General features: G+C 40.3%; 1 protein-coding gene across 1 annotated transcript in view; it reads right to left on the bottom strand.

Moving 5' to 3' along the window:
* Nucleotides 1–17,425, bottom strand: part of LOC148479034 (extracellular serine/threonine protein kinase FAM20C-like) — a 118,692-nt gene that overhangs the window by 42,613 nt on the left and 58,654 nt on the right. The window contains exons 3-6 of the mRNA XM_088455045.1: nucleotides 11,342–11,420; nucleotides 8,885–8,977; nucleotides 7,362–7,481; nucleotides 3,916–4,092 (exon numbers count right to left, since the gene is read on the bottom strand). Coding sequence (XP_088311171.1) covers nucleotides 3,916–4,092; nucleotides 7,362–7,481; nucleotides 8,885–8,977; nucleotides 11,342–11,420 — 469 coding nt within the window. The remainder of the gene's footprint in view (nucleotides 1–3,915; nucleotides 4,093–7,361; nucleotides 7,482–8,884; nucleotides 8,978–11,341; nucleotides 11,421–17,425) is intronic.

Here is a 17,425-nt window from a genome sequence, read left to right as displayed (position 1 = left end):
ATGATGACCTTCTCACAAAGAGCTGACTGTGAGCCTATGAATTATGAACTGTTATGCAAAATTAGGTCAGGTGGAAGACACTTCCGGTATAAATATACACTGAGTAACACCAAATAAATGATTGGTAGAATATCAGATGGGTACTGTGCTAAGGTTATACAACCAGAAACATGTATTTGCCAGATGGGAGAACCTGAGATAGGATCATTTGTGAGGGAAATGTGTTTGATGATCATGATGCATACTATTCCTTATGTTCTCCCCAATGATGTATATTTTATATGTAACACAGAGACAAAAGAAATATGATACCTGGTGACGTGCATAAAGCCACTCAGTTAATTAGTGAGACAACTGGCTTTCAAGTTTTGGTAGCACTGGATCCCACCAGGATCGCTCAGTGTACACTAAATTTCAGATATATCCAAGATCTTGCTAAATTAATAGATAATATCACCAAGATGTATGATGATACATTCAGGTATACAGGTAGGGAATTGAAAGAACTCGTGCAACATAGACTAGTGTTAAATTATTTAACAGCTGTCACTGGAGGGTATTGCGTAACTTTGGCCACCCAATTTGGTGTAAAATGTTGCACTTACATTACAAATGATACCAGCGATCCCAAGGAGGTGATAGACCGGAAGATGGATGAAATTCTGCAGCTGAAATGCGAATTTCGAAAGAACCATAATGCTTCAGTGGCTGAAGTAGAGGAGAAGGTAGATGAATGGGTTTCATGGTTGAACCCAGTGAAATGGTTCTCAGGTCTAGGAGAGTGGGTCCAGGAAATGATTGCGAGCATAGGCAAACTCCTGATCCTCATACTGGTTGTCATCATAATAATTGACTTATGTGTCAGGTGTGTTCCTACTTTGTGGGAAATGTAAAGATAAGGTAAACCGGAAGAATGAAATTATGATGGTGGTCAGTAGTAACAATATGAATACTGAGGTAAATGTAGAACTGTATTACAACCCTGAACTAGAAGGTACCAGCGTATAATGTATAAGATTTAGACATGCATAAAATGTGTTATTAAAATGTCATTTTAAAACATCTCAAATAATGTAAGTCCCTATCTCCCCCTCAAGACTTCCTTTATAGGATTGGTGCATCCCCACATCTTTCCCATGATCTCCCAAGATCTGCGGTGTGCGTATAAGAGTAGTTTTATGTCCCCTCCTAGAGACACATTATTGATGGTTTAAGAACCACTTTGTGCCATCCTATAATAGAATATTAAATAATATGTCATAATGTAAGCCTAAATTATTTCTAAAATCAGAGTATGATAGCATGTTGTTTGCTATCAAAGGGTGGACCGTCGAAGCCAGATAATTGGCTGAGACAGGATCGGTTTAAATTTAGATCGAGGCGATGCCATTTTGCGAATGGCAATGAGACGCCATTTTGCAACTGGCCGCCAAGCGCCATTTTAGTGAAACTCGCCATTATAAGTACATATGGTGATGCTATTATATAGCGTTGTGTGATTCCCACGCAATAGAAAGAAGTTAAAGGTCCTCGCCATTCGAATACAGACAGTCATTAAAACATATAAAATGATTATCCCTGCAAAACACGTACCATGGTGTACTCCACAAAACACATAGTCGCACAACGCTAACTAGCGTCTTTTCCCAATTGCCCAATAGTTACACACTGCACACTTACATAAAAGATTCCCTAGCATTAAAGTGTAATATCCAAGGTTTATGCAGTAATTATTGCTGTTGTGTAATAAAGGTTATTTGATATCTAAGGCTTAGTACATGGTAAGCAGACCGTGTTTGGTGTTGTACTGATCCACTGTGTCTCCACAGATTTCTGGTATCATCGGTGAGAAGATCGCAACATGCATCTGCAAACTATGGACTATAGAGAGTTAAAACATTAAAATGTACTCTGTAATGTTAGCAGCTTAGATTAGCATGCAGCTGGAAAAAGGACACAAAGGGTTGTTAGAGGCTGTTTGTGTCCCCATTCGAATTGACCTATGAACTATCCTGTAACAGAAGCACTATAAGAAGAACCAATGGAGTCATGTCAAACTTGTCTACTGTATTGCCTATCCCTGTAAGAGTATATAAGTGCGCTCTCTGACCCCAGTCTTGAGTCTTCTTGCTGTTGACGGAGGTTTCTAATGCTGATGCCGGTATCTGGGACCAGAGCACATGCGTATATAACAACTGTACCTTGGGTCTGTATGATTTATTTGTCTTTAGATCACAGCGTGTAACCATCTGTTTTTATATTGAATAATAACTTTTTGTGCTTTGGAACCACATTCAAAGTCTGAAAGCATTTATTTACTGTGTGACTCATTACGCTAAATAGCGACAATTTTAGAAGGTATAGGCAGGATTTTAGAAGGAATAGACAGAATTGCATAGAGGTTTTAATTAGGTATCCATAGTACATCTCTGAATGAGGCCCAATGTCTATCAGTTGTAGCAAGATGTTGCATTTACTATTCCTTAGTAAGGAGAGACATGCCTCATTGTGGAGGATAGACATGCTTTATATGACTTCCAATTGCTAGCGTATTTGCCGCTACAGAGGAAACCCAATTGTCATGGATTGCAAACAGACATTGCTGACTCCCTGTGCCTATTGGACTGGTAACAATCAAACTTATTTTCTATGTTTTATATCGTTTACCTTTTAATCCCCTCATTTTTAAGCTTATCTACCAGTTTTTGGACCTGTGGACATTGACTACAATTCAGTCCCCACTGTTAATTTACCCCAGTTTTACCGAATGTATAGGGATTTGTCCTTTATTTTTCCGATCCTTAGTCAAATCTAACTAATATGTTGTGTGTAGCAGGGCGCATTTTTACTATTTTTTAATTATGCACAATAAATTGTGTTATTATTAAGTTTTAATTGATCGCAAATATCTTAATTATTACATATGTAATGTCTGTCTGTCAATCAATCTATTGTCATTCGTAAAGAAGATTTGCAGATTTACATATATTACTAAACTACAGTACTGTATACACCTCCTCTGTAAAGCACTGCATAATAAATTGGCACAATATATAAAGGGTAATAATAAATAAAAGCCATATTCTCTGTTTTTTTTTAATTTAGTCTACTAAATGTTCATGTTCCAGGCAGCAGATGGCAGTGCAAATCTCTTTTTATTCTAACAGCTCTTTGTAGGATATATTTATGCATAAAGAAAGAATTACTACAGTTGAGGTCACAAATGTGCAAAATGCAGGGCCTGCAGCCACATGCCGTTTTGTGACATCATGCACCTATTTATTAATGATTTGATCCTAGATGGTGTATTTGCGGTGTGGTGCAACATTTTGCATCATCTGATAGAATGAGAGGTGGGGATCTGTTATATTATGATACCAGGACAGACAGATTTATATTCATAGTTTTACAAATGTAAAATGCTATATTTTCTTTTAAAAGTGTAGGAAATGAAAACAAAAATCAAGAGGTACAGTTTGTGAATTTACAAGGGTTTCCACTATTTAATAGTGAACTACAAATGTTTTTTATCCTTGCAAAAGGACTTTATTTTTATACATCCTCTGAGGTGGCGGAGTTTGGGCCTTGCCCTATACTTCCAAATGGATGTCTATTTTCATGTTGCAAGACCCCTTTGTGATGTATCCATGTCTCTCGTTCCGATTCCTGGCACTCCAAAGTTGGGAGGGACAAAGACTCTATTGTAGTGGGGTGTCCACAATATATAAGTGGTTACTGCTGATCCCCCCAGTAAAATCCACCACCTCAGTGAGCCAATTGCAGTCCGTAACTGCACTGCCTACACTGTGACTGGCAGTGACTTCCCAGTCACACAGAGGACAGGCAGTTCCAGGTGGAAGTGTTTTCTGCCCCTGGGACCCCCAGACCATGCTTCTTTCACTATCTTGTACTCACTCTGCCTTTTTGCTTTTGTGATAGGAACGTCTCCAAGGGCTGCGCCAGGATTTTCTTTTGGCCAGTTCCGTGTCTGGTAAAAAGGCAGCCATCGATCCCTCTAGAAGGTCAGGCTTGCCGCACAGCGCATGCTCCGTAGAACAGTAGTAGGAGCACTCGCCATAAAAGCAAATGTTGCTGGCTGGGGAAAAAAATAGAAATAGGTTGCGTGTATTAGAGACACCTTAACTGTTAAGTTTTAATAGTCAACATCATTCTTGGAAAATGGAAGAACCCATCAGTTACTAGATAACTGGATAGGGGACCAATAATAAATGTATATATATTTAGAGAGAGAATAATAGAGAGTTACACTTTATGGTACACAATCCATCATTTTAGTAAAACACATATGTTGTAGTATAAATTAGGCAGGCTTAAATATTATAATAAGTAGAAGGTCACGACAGGCACCGTAGATGTTCCATGACAGTAATTACACAATTACAATTGAATCATATGGAGGATCATCTGGGTGGTAAACCTCCTGGCATTTACAAACATTGAAGCAACAATGGAATACACTGAGCCATGATTTCCAGCATTAAACATGGAAAGTCCCCTTCATACATTTAATTGAAAACGCTCTCTCTAAAGTATCCATAGAAACAATCACACCGGTGGCTAAAGAACAATATTGAATATGACGATGGCTAATACATAGAAGGTGTTTAGTGCCAGCTATTGTGTTTAGAAATGTCAATGTGTGTGTTTTACAAAACAACAACTGTAGGATGGGGGAGGCTTGGGCTGGCAGCTGAAGTTACTAAATAAGGCCTGTGTCAGAGATGGAAGCAATACCCATGCTTACGCATTTGAGCAATGATCAGTAATCCGCGCATGTATCTATGTCACACTGCGTATGCGGCAAGTTTCATTACCATTGTCACTCGCAGTGAGGGTGTATTCACAGTCAACAGGCAAGGACCGTTTGTGGGAGGCATTAGGGGGCGGCGACTCAGACGCGTTTTCGTGGTATGTCTATGCCTGCGACTGTGATTCTGCAGGGTTAAAGGTTCTGTAGGGTTTCATAGGGTTACACAAAGGGTCAGTTATCAACTCATCTGCAGCTGATGCTGTATCTTTGTACGCAGTCGCTTGTATTTGCAAAGCCGCCAGTGCGTGTCCCAATACAAATCCAGATGACTGCGACATTTGCATATTTTCGCACAGCCGCTGCTTACAAATTCGCAGCTGCGGCGGCATTGCCGTACATCTCTGAATAAGGCCCTATGTCCATATTGTGTATTGATGATATACAATACATACCTCGTATGTGTATTGTGTATATGTATTAGCACCAACTTGCGCCCTGGTCACTGAATTTGCTGATGGGACCTGAACGTTTCCAAGCCAACACTGAGCTGAAGGTACAATTCTATGGTCCTCGTATAGGAAGAAGAATATGGTTACGGTGCAGTGTAAATTATTTTGGTAACGTCATCTGCCTTTATGTGTGCTGGTGCACCGAAAGTTTTGCCATAGTGCTTTGGATTGGGGCATAGCAGAACTTTACACGGCCCAATAGGAGGAGTTGGAAGCAATTCTATTTGCTGAGTATGGATTGAGCAATGTGAATTCATATTGTGGAACTGATATTATGAAAATGAGAGAAAGTGGGGTCACTTGCGGTGCAGAGGGCGTCATGGCTATCCTCAGTCTGCTAAAGGAATTACATTTTGCACTAGCTCAGAGGTGGAGATCTTGTTCATTTCTAGGCAAATCTCCAGCAATGCAATATAAATCCTCAAACTTACAAAAGAGCCATGCCTTATAAGACAGTGCCAATGCCTCCTCATTCTCATGATGAATTAAATGAGGATAACAGAGTAGTATTTTAGGAGAGAAAATGTAATGAATGTTGCAGTTCCAAAGTAGCAGGATGTTGGAGTTTGACATTTACACTTTTGCTCAGTGGCCTCCCGTTTTCTGAGAACTGAAAGTAGATGAGCACCTTTGATGTGAACAGATTAGACATCCCAGATGTGGAATTACATAAATTAGACCCACAGTGTACAGTAATTATCTGGAAAAATTACTGATTATTCCATTCATTTAAAGGTCTCCACCGAAAGTTCTCACCCCCAATGGATAAAAACCACGCTTGCTTCTCTTGCAGTTTTCCTTTACCTATATGCTTCACCCTCTTATTCTTGATCCACTTGGATTTTTAACCTCCTCCCCTTTTTTCCTTTATTTTCCTCCATTTCTCTTTCTGATTACCCCTTATAGGCGGCTTGCCATCCTGCCATTACCCACTCATCATACCTTTCCCTAGTTATAGTATGAATAATCAATTCAGCTTCTTTGGTTTATATCAAGTACTGTTTATTCTCTGCATGCTCACACTGACTTTACCAATTTCCTTTTGTCTTGTATAGAATGATGTTAATCAACATTTGAATATATAATAAGCAAGAAAGTATGTGCGTGTGTGTGTGTTTCTGTTTCTCCTTTATGTACAGCCAGAGTTTTGAACCTAGCTCCACTAAATTTGGAATGGTGGTGTAGTATGACCAGGATTAGATTTTTGGCTATGTTTGAAGATCGTCAGTGCCATGGTGGTCTACATGGTGGTGCCCACCAAGTAGGCCGTGGAGTCTCTGACTTGAATTTTTTGTTTAAGCAAATTCACACAGGATGTCTTCCAGTGCCTAAAACTGCACTTATCTGAAGGCACAGGCTGATATGTACCAGTGGGGGGCAGGCAGAGCTCCAACGGAAGAGCACTGAGTTGGAGGATCAACTGTCACACTGCACCTGCACTGACAGTTACTAATTTCCTCCAGGCACATTTTCATATGCCATGGTCTCAAATGTTGGTCTGCAGAGATAATAATAATTTATTATCTCGGCAATAATTTCTGTTCTGCAGTGATTTCTGAAACCACAGTGATTTGGGAAGCTATACTGATTTCTGTAATGTAAGTCACTCTGCTGCTGATAAACCCCATTCCAAACAGTCAGAGTGGCCTAATCATTCTGGCCCCTAATGGGTAGGTCCTTTTCAGGGCTAAAACCATGTTAGCAAACAGTGGGGTCCTTTTCAGGATCAATGGAATGGGGTTATGGGTGAGGACAATATAAAAAATGAAGGCTGCATATGTACTTCAAGGTCCGTTCTTCAACCCGGGCACCCCAGCTATTTTAAAATAAAATAAAAATCTCCACTGCAAAAAAAAAAACCTACTTTAAAGACACAGGGCCTGATTCATAGATGCATATGTTAGTTTCAGCCTCCTCCTTGTGTACTAGCGAGCGCTGGAGAGTGCAAGCACTGAGATGCCCACTTTCAATGCCCTTGGCATCCGCCAGTGGTTCAAAACAATCCACAATAGGAATAATGTAATTTGATGCAATATATTAAGGACACAGCAAAGGGATTGTTACTGCAGAATTAGACTGACTTACCTGGCGAAATATAAAAAGTCTTGAATAACTTTTTGTCTGTGGTGATATCTCTAACTTCTTTGGTAATATTCACAAGACGTCCAACCACAGGAGGAATCCTTCGGAAATCCAGGATCCTTTATGGTAAGAAGAAAGAGCTAAATTGAATTGATGTACATGTTTTTGTATGATTGGGCCCGCACAGCAAAAGCTGTAATGTTATGCACATATAGCTGAAATGCTCTTGTATCTGCCCATGGTTTAGAGCAGTGATGGGCAACAGGATTCCCTACAAATCCTACCCTGCAATCCACAGCTCCTTCCTGCTTTATTGTCATATTTGTTTGATAGCTTGCAATAATTGTTTAAAATGTCTACCATAGGCGTCGGAATGACTGGGTTGGAGTCCGCAATCCCCCCCAAACATTTGAAAGGCACCAGTGGAGTGGCAGCCGCGGACGGCCAGGGACTGTGCTTTATAGCAATAGGCTGCAAGGCCCCTGCACTGCACTGAGGAGGAGGTGTAATATGCTGTCCTTAAGTTAAGAGACCGCACATTACACCTCCTCCGTGCAGTGCAGGGACGTGCAGCCTATTGCTATAAAGCACAGCCCTTGACCGTCCGCGGCCGCTGTTCCAGTCCCTGCCTCCTACTGCTGGGCGGGCCAGCAACAGGTAAGTTGGAGGGATGGAGGGAGTGGGTGGGTGTGGTAGGGAGGGGTGGGCACCAAAATGTAATTATATATTGCCCACCCCCCCATAAAATTGTTCTGATGCCCTTATGCCTACTGATATCTTGTTACAGACAGGGCTCTTTTTATTTAATTAAAGTGTTGTTTAAACATATATACATATACAAGTAGGCGCTACTAAGGTACTAGTTTTAACCTCTAGCTGCTGGTCACATTAGCGGTATCCCCACCCCACTGTTACAAATTTTTGAATAAAATATGTGTCCAAGCGCTTGGACACATATTTTATTCAAAAAGATTGTTTAACCGTATTACTGAGACTTAGGGTAATGTGCGTCTGTTTTAAAGGTTAGAGGGCTGCCCATGTGACCCCAGCAGTGTAGCAGACTACCTATCACTGGTTTGGAGTTTCAAGATAATAGCAAATTCAGTGATTAAAATTTTTGCTAGATTTGGTGTGAAAGTTAGCCAGTTCGGGACATTCCTTGCCACACTAAATACAATAAGTTATTGGTGCTGGTACTCTGAAATGCGTTACAATGTTCTCGTAATAAAAGGCATCACAACAACACTCCAATCTGTAATGACGTAACATAATTTATTCACAGTAAAGCCCTGCAATTAGCAAGCACATTAATAGATTTAGTCTGTGTGAAACCAATATTAAATCATGTATTTGTGCCGAGCTACTAAGAATATGAATTCTGACCAACTTGCCTCCTTTCGCTCTTGTTTATATCTTTATAAGAAAATACGTGGCATCTCTTTAGTAGGAGTCCCCATGTGGGTGTGATTCTGCTGCGTGGGTGTGTATTTTGTATATCTGGGCAAAAATATCTTGTTTGTACCTGTCCAGGTGGAACGCGGCAATCTCTGCATTGTGCCTCTCAAAATCTGAGAAATAAAAGAAATCTGGGGGTGTTTCCTGATTGCGGGCTTGTCTGTAACGAAATGGAGTTTGAAAACTTAAATATACATGTTGCCAATTAAAATAATTTCATCACACATTTATTATGTAATGATGCTGCAGCTAGCCATGTGTCTAGCAGCTACGCACTTGAGAGCTTCAGGGTGGCCTGTGGCTGACAAGACTTCCAGACATAGGCCCCTCCTGTCAGTGTACTCGTAACATTGATATTGTAACTGGGCCTATATAGCAACTAGAATGTTATGCTGGCTCGAGACAATATATTGGGGCTGTTTCAGAAAACAGCAGGGAATAGAGAAAAAAGTGGGAGAGGGACATTGTGGAAAAGAGAGAGTGGAAAGAAAAACAGAGCAAGAGAGGAAGAGATAGATGGGGAAACACAGGTGAAAAAGAGAGAGAAATAGGAAAAGGATGGGAAGGGGGAGAGCCAGATAAGGGATAGGACAGTAAGAAAGAGACAAAGAGGGACAAAGAAAAGGGGGACAGACTTGGAAAGAGGGCCAGGTCCTTAATACAAATAATTTATAACATATTATGCAGCACTTTGCAAAAAAAAAAATGTAAATCAGGGGTTCTCAACTGGTACTATGCATACCACCAATGGTACTGCCAGCAAGCTTAGGTGGTACTCAAGCCTACACAACAATAACCCCAGACCACTCCCAAAGTAGATGCTAAATCCAAGTGGGCTAAAGGACCTCTGATGATGTCACAACCATGTGACCTGGTTGGGGTTAAGCTGCGGGGGAGGGGGGACGGTTAGGGTGGGGACTCACTAGGACAACATCGGGAAGGTTTGTCATATTAGAATGACAAATCATCTAAATCGTCTACTGTATACCCTCAATTGCACACTCCCACAGATGACATATGAGATTGTTTGAATGATCATGCTGCACAGTGAATCAAATTATATAGTTTTGCTGCAGTTCATTTTAATGAAGGATGGAACGACTCTTAATAAACACACTTAATCCACGGATTATGCAAGAGTGTTTACTCTATGTGTGTATTTAAGGTACATTTGAAGGTAGGCTAGCACTCCCACCTGCCTCAGGTGATTTTAATTAGTATGGTCCTTCACACTGCAGTACATACATTAAAATGGGCTCTATTAACAGTATGTCCTAGATACAGTAAATGTATATAATGTATCAGTATTAGGGATGTTAGAGACCCCACTTATGAGGTTCACTGTGACGTGGTAGGTGGGCAAACACCTTTGGCCAAACATGTACTAAGAACCTTACTTAAAAAGACATGTTAATTGTTGGAGTTTATTATAAATATTTTGATCATCAGAATTCTTTGTGCTTAGTGTGTGCACCTGCCTTTTCCTTTTACTATACATTAGACTTTACCCTGGTAGAGCAGACTTTATCATGTCAATCATTCAGTACTAATAATCCTTAGCCATATATGTAAACTATTAAAGGTGCCATTTAATTTTTATTATATACCTTTTGTTAAATTAAATACAGGTTGAGTCTCCCATATCCAAAATGCTTGGGACCAGGGGAATTTTGGATATTGGAATATTTGCATACTATAATTAAATATATATGGAATAGGACCCAAATCTAAACACAGAATGCATTTATGGTTTATATACACATTATACACACAGCCTGCAGGTAATTTATACAATATTTAAAAAAATGTGGCTCAAACAAAGTTTGTGTCCATACATGAAAGTTATGTATGTTTCATATACACCTTATACACACAGCCTGGAGGTATTTTTATACAATATTTTTTAATAAGGTTGTGCCTTAAACAAGTTTGTGTACATTAAACCATAAAAAAGCAAAGGTTTCACTATGTCAGTCATGCTAAAAAAAAATCTGCATTTTGGAATATTTGGATATGAGAGAGTCAACCTGTACAACTAGGAGAAAGATTTTCATTCACAATTAATTAACTAATGAGTTTATCTACTGTATGTAAATTAGCTCCCTGACTTTCATTACATGACTGATTCTGCTGAGTAAAATAACTGGAATGCACTGTCTATGGCCAACATAAATTTATCTTCATCCTAACTGGTGGGGTTCACTTGTGAATATGATTTCTTCTCATGGACATACAAAGTGAAGTTGGCGCATAGAAGCCATAAAATACATTGTCTTGAAATGACTTTTAAAGCTATTTTTGGTTATTGATTCTCTATAAATGCAACACAATCGCTACTTAGTAACTAAAGCATATGCACCACTGCCTCCTCACCAACACTGACATATTACAACACTTTCAAATTTTCTAAACTCTAATATGACTGTGAGATCCATCAAAATACATACATCTGTTGGTATCTGATAGCCCAACTCTTGTCATATACTGTATTGAGTAATGTGCAACTTCCCAATTCAATACTCACTTCATGGGTTTGAAGAGAGCCTGTCCATAGTTTGGAAAAGTCATAAGCAGTTTAAGCTGTGTCCCACCAGGTTTCTGAACTAAAAGAACAATTGTGAGAATACTTAGTTGAGTAATCAATGATAAATGTTCTCGGGAAACTATGCTGAGATTGGTGACAATGACTACTGTAGCACTCTGGTGAATGGACTATAAGTAAGCTCATTCAACAATATCAAATTAAAACAAAAATGTTATAGAATGCTTTTAAACAGCAATATGGACAGTTTTATTGAAATCATAAATCATGAAGTGGGGACATTATATATATATATATATATATATATATATATATATATATATACAGCCAGGTCCATAAATATTGGGACATTGACATAATTTTCAGATTTTGGCCTCTATTCACCACCACAATGGTTTTGAAATGAAACAAACAAGATGTGCTTTAACTGCAGACTTTCAGATTTAATTTGAGGGTAATTACATCCAAATCGGGTGAACGGTGTAGGAATTACAATAGTTTTTCAATATGTGCCTCCCACTTTTTAAGGGGCCAAAAGTAATGGGACTATCAACTCAAAAGCTATTTCATGGACAGGTGTGGGCTATTCCCTCATTATTTCATTATCAATTAAGCAGGTAAAAGATCTGGAGTTGATTCTAGGTGTGACATTTGCATTTGGAATCAGTTGCTGTCAACTCTCAATATGAGATCCAAAGAGCTGTCACTATCAGTGAAGCAAGCCATCATTAGGCTGAAAAATCAAAACAAACCCATCAGAGAGATAGCAAAAATATTAGGTGTGGCCAAATCAACTGTTTTGAACATTCTTAAAAAGAAAGAGCGCACCGGAGAGCTCAGCAACACCAGAAGACCCGGAAGACCACGGAAAACAACTGTGGTGGATGACAAAAGAATTATTTCCCTGGTGAAGAAAAACCCCTTCACAACAGTTGGCCAAATCAAGAACACTCTCCAGGAGGTAGATGTATATGTGTCAAAGTCAACAATCAAGAGAAGACTTCACAAGAGTGAATATAGAGGGTTCACCACAAGATGCAAACCATTGGTGAGCCACAAAAACAGGAAGACCAGATTAGAGTTTGCCAAACAACATCTAAAAAAGCCATTACAGTTCTGGAACAACATCCTATGGACAGATGAGACAAAGATCAACTTGTACCAGAGTGATGGGAAGAGAAGAGAAGGAAAGGAACTGCTCATGATCCAAAACATACCACCTCATCAGTGAAGCATGGTGATGTTAGTGTCATGGTGTGGGCATGTAAGGCTGCCAATGGAACTGGTTCCTTTGTATTTATTGATGATGTGACTGCTGACAAAAGCAGCAGAATGAATTCTGAAGTGTTTCGGGCAATATTATATGCTCATATTCAGTCAAATGCTTCAGAACTCATTGGACGGCGCTTCACAGTGCAGATGGACAATGACCCGAAGCATACTGCAAAAGCAACCAAAGAGTTTTTTAAGGCTAAAAAGTGGAATGTTATGCAATGGCCAAGTCAATCCCCTGACCTAAATCCGATTGAGCATGCATTTCACTTGATGAAGACAAAAGTGAAGGGAAAATGCCCCAAGAACAAGCAGGAACTGAAGACATTTGCAGTAGAGGCCTGGCAGAGCATCACCAGGGATGAAACCCAGCGTCTGGTGATGTCTATGCGTTCCAGACTTCAGGCTGTAATTGCCTGCAAAGGATTTGCAACAAAGTATTAAAAAGTGTAAGTTAGATTTAGGATTGTTTAGTTTGTCCCATTACTTTTGGCCCCATAAAAAATGGGAGGCAAATATGGAAACCATTGTAATTCCTACACCGTTCACCTGATTTGGATGTAATTACCCTCAAGTTAAATCTGAAAGTCTGCAGTTAAATCACATCTTGTTTGTTTCATTTCAAAACCATTGTGGTGGTGAATAGAGGCCAAAATATGAAAATTCTGTCAATGTCCCAATATTTATGGACCTGACTGTATATATCTGCAAAAATATGCTTTGGGCCCCCCTCCTCCTCCCCACGGGGATACACAGAGGGTGACCCCGGCTGCTCTGCCTGTAGTTCCGCCCGTGAGTGGTACCCAGTACAGGAACAGGCTCCTAGTGTACATACATGCATATGGAAAGCAGAGTGTTCAGCTGATCTTCAATGAGGAATCAATATTTTTATTATTATTAACTGGAACCTCTTTGGCTGTGCTCTGTATGAGACATATCCCTATTCTAGAAACAAAACCCAACTGCAGAGGCAGTAGGATAAAAGATTTGGTGGTAAGAAGATAGAGGTCACAGAAGAAGTGGATGAAATCTTAAAATAATTAAGGACAATATAGTGAATATACAGTACATATAGCCAGACCAGGAACATTCTGTAGAACTGTATTCATCTGCCACACTGTATACTGGCTACGAATATAGGATATATTATTATTTCTGTCACGTTTTGTCTTTAGTTTCAAAGCTCACTGCATCTATCCAACAACAGATATGTAATGACTCTATTACAATTCAATAGTACAACATCAAGGAGTTATACTTATCCCAAATCTATATAAATGAATAAATCTGGCCATAAAACACACCGGTGAGGACTATGGATTTTTAGCAACAAGAACAAAATACAGGAGACACAAGACAGTATAAACCAATGTATATTCCTAACTGCACAGACACATCACTGAAAAAGAGTGTGTAATTTGATCCGCCACTGGATTGTTTTTTTATTATTTTATTAATTAATTAACAAGACCAAATAGATGCTATTAACAGATTGAATAAATCAATCGATTTGTATACTGGATTTGGCGGTGCTCCCAGGAATAATGTAGAACTACTCAAAAATAAATTCTTTAAGCAAGGGCTTAAAAGAAAAAAGAAGAAATTCCTTTTGGGGAGCACTCTTGGATATATAAATGAATGATATATCAAATCAATATATATGGAAATATGAACTACATTAAAACATACATTTTAAAACTATCTCTAAAATATCGGGCAACAGGACTCTCTTAAGTGAATGAGTCCACCCAAAATGAACAAACAAATGTATTTCTTTAAATTAATTGCACAATAGTGAGGTAATATTTTAAACACTTATTACAATAAAGCATTTGTGATCACTTTGAATTGATTGCACAATGGCGAAAGATATATAAATAAATTTGAGCACGCAGAATGTGCTGCTATCTGGTAGATGTAGAGACAAAAATTAATAGAATGATCTTTTTTGAAGCATCCTTGTATAGATACTTTGTAGTGACATGCTAATCAGAGTAAATACCTATTATTCTGGTAATTCCATATTGATACTACTGTACTGAACATAAATAGCCTTGATAACCATATGTACTACTCACAACATATTCAACATATTTCAGTCATAGACAGAATGAAAAATTGCAACATATGTGTTAATTGCGGCACATAAAGCATATCTTAATCATATTAATGATTGTTATAATTTGTGCTTAGATTTAGGGTATAGATGGTGAACAGTACAGCACACAGATGCCCTGGCACCTTCTGCTGTCCACTCTCTTCAGAGAGAGGAGGTACTGGATGAGAGAGGGGCCGGTTGCTGTGCTGATGGAAACAAAGAATTGTGCAGGCTATCACTCACATGCCTGGTGTTAGGTGATTGGTGATATCACAATGAGGACATTGTAGCAGTCAGATTCGCCGTGTGAGGACTGCCTGTACTGAAAGGAATACCTGCAAGTCAGTGTGAGAAAGTCTCCTAAAGCTCCAGATAAACAGCTCCCCGCATGTCAATCGGGGAGAGAGGCGGCAGGACGCACGATTTGCCGGGTCGGCTTGTTCACCTGTGATCCTGACGCCGTTACTAGGTAGCGCCGTCTTGTAGAGCCAATTGAGCAATCATAGTGTATGTGGAGTGAACTGACTTGTAGCTCCAATAATAATATTATATTGTTATCGCCAACTAGATAAATATCCTCCTCATCTTCCTCGTGCAATTCCACAGAAGCATCCTCGATTTCTACGTCAGAAGGCACACAAATGGTGGAAGGAGGATCCTCACCAAGTACAGTATTACTAGAAAGGTCAGGCAACAGTGGACACACTTGGACTCTCATCTGGGATTTGTGATTTTTCAGAGCACACAGTAGGTTCCGGTGTCTTACTCGTATTAACAATTTATTTTTTTTACCTCTTCTACATGCAGAGGGGCTTAAATTATCATTAGAACCATCAGTCATCATAAATATAGGCCAATGCCTTATCCTTTCATTACCACTTCGCGTAGTGAATGGCATATTGGCAATTTTTTGTTTCTCTAAAGCTGCATTAGCTTTATTTTTTTTTGGCTTTAACAGGGTAAAAGTAGATTTTTTAAGCTTGACTTTTTCGTCTGACTTAAGCCCTGGTACATCGGCCTTCATAGATGACCTTGACGGCCTTGCATCATCATCATGACTGCTGCCGGCAGCTACAAGACTGGTATGTAGATCCTGCTCTCCGGTCATGTGACTGTCCTCCATACTCACTACGCACACACCCACACACAAAAAAAATGTTTATTTATTTATTGGGCAGCAGCCTTTGACAGACAGGAGCAGCACAGCACCACTGCGCAGCTACGCCAATGACAGGTGTGGCTAACACACACAAAAAAAACAAAAAAATGTTTTGTTTTGTTTTTTAACACTGCGGGTGAACCCCTGAAAGAGACAGCAGCCCCTTGACAGACAGCAGCACAGCACCCCTGCGCACCAACACTGATGACAAGTGTGGCTAACACGCACACAGACATTTTTTTTTTTTCACACTGGGGGTGGGCGAAGAGCACCCCTGAAGGACAGAGCACCCCTTGGACAACACAGCACTACACCCAGCCAGCCAGCTTCTATGGACAGAGCAACAGCCAGGCAGCCCCTCTATAGACAACAGCCCTTATAGACAGGATAGACAACAGAAAGGCCTTATGGACAGGACAACAGCCAGCCCCTATATGGACAACAGTAGCCAGTCAGCCAGCCCCTATGGTCAGCATCAGCAACAGATCCCAGCTCCCTCCCTCCTCCCTCTTCATGCTTCACTGCCGGAATGAAAAATGGCGGTGATCAGGGGATCTTTATAAAATCCCAAACCTGCAAGAATCAGACACCGGGATGATGACGTTTTGCTTCGTTTTCAGATCCGAGTCAGACGGGAAAACCCGAGCTGGCTCGGATCAGCCTCGGATCCCCGTAGTTCGGGCGGGTTCGGTTCTCAGGGAACCGAACCCTCTCATCCCTAATACGCAGTAGGCACAACTATCTAATAGCAAGCAAATCTGACATAGGCCTTCAGCAAGCAAGTGATAACATGTGTCTGTAGTGTAAGAGCCACTGGTTGTATATCTAGTAGTACCAGTCACTATATTGTCCTTAATTATTTTAAGATTGCATCCACTACTTCTGTGACCTCTATCTGCTTAGTTATCACCAAAGCACAGTCTGACATTTATTACCATGTGCATCCTTATGTCGTCAGTGCAGAAGGAGTGAAGGATTTTATCCTAGAATCTGTCAATCCTCAATAACTTTGTCTATTCTGTGCACCCCAAACTGATACTGTACTTTATAGCACCCATTATCTTTACAGGCCCCTGTTGTGCCTCTCCTGTACATTATACACAACTGGAATCCTGCACATCTCCTTCACCACCCCACACTTTCCTGGTAGAGACCATTTTTCCTTCACCCCATCCCCTTGGTAGTTCCCATCTCCTGCACCCACCTCACACTCCTGGTAGTACCTTACACTCCTTGTAGTGACCATTCCTGCAAAACCCATCTCACCCACCAACCTGATGGTGCCCATCTTCTGCATACTGCCCCTCACACACACACTCCTGGTGGTGCTCATCTTCTGCATACACCCCCCCACCACACACACAAACACACACTCCTGGTGGTACTCATCTTCTGCAAACACTCCCCCCCCCCCCCACACACTCCTGGTGGTGCTCATCTTCTGCATACAACCCCCCCCCCCAACATACACACACACACACTTCTGGTGGTGCCCATCTCCTGCACCCACTTCACACTCCTGTTAGTGCCCATCTAT

Source organism: Taudactylus pleione, unplaced genomic scaffold (genome assembly GCF_031769625.1).
Source record: "Taudactylus pleione unplaced genomic scaffold, aTauple2 ptg000642l, whole genome shotgun sequence".
Classification (NCBI taxonomy): domain Eukaryota; kingdom Metazoa; phylum Chordata; class Amphibia; order Anura; family Myobatrachidae; genus Taudactylus; species Taudactylus pleione.
Note: the sequence above shows the minus strand (reverse complement) of the source record. Positions and strands in the feature narration are given on the sequence as shown.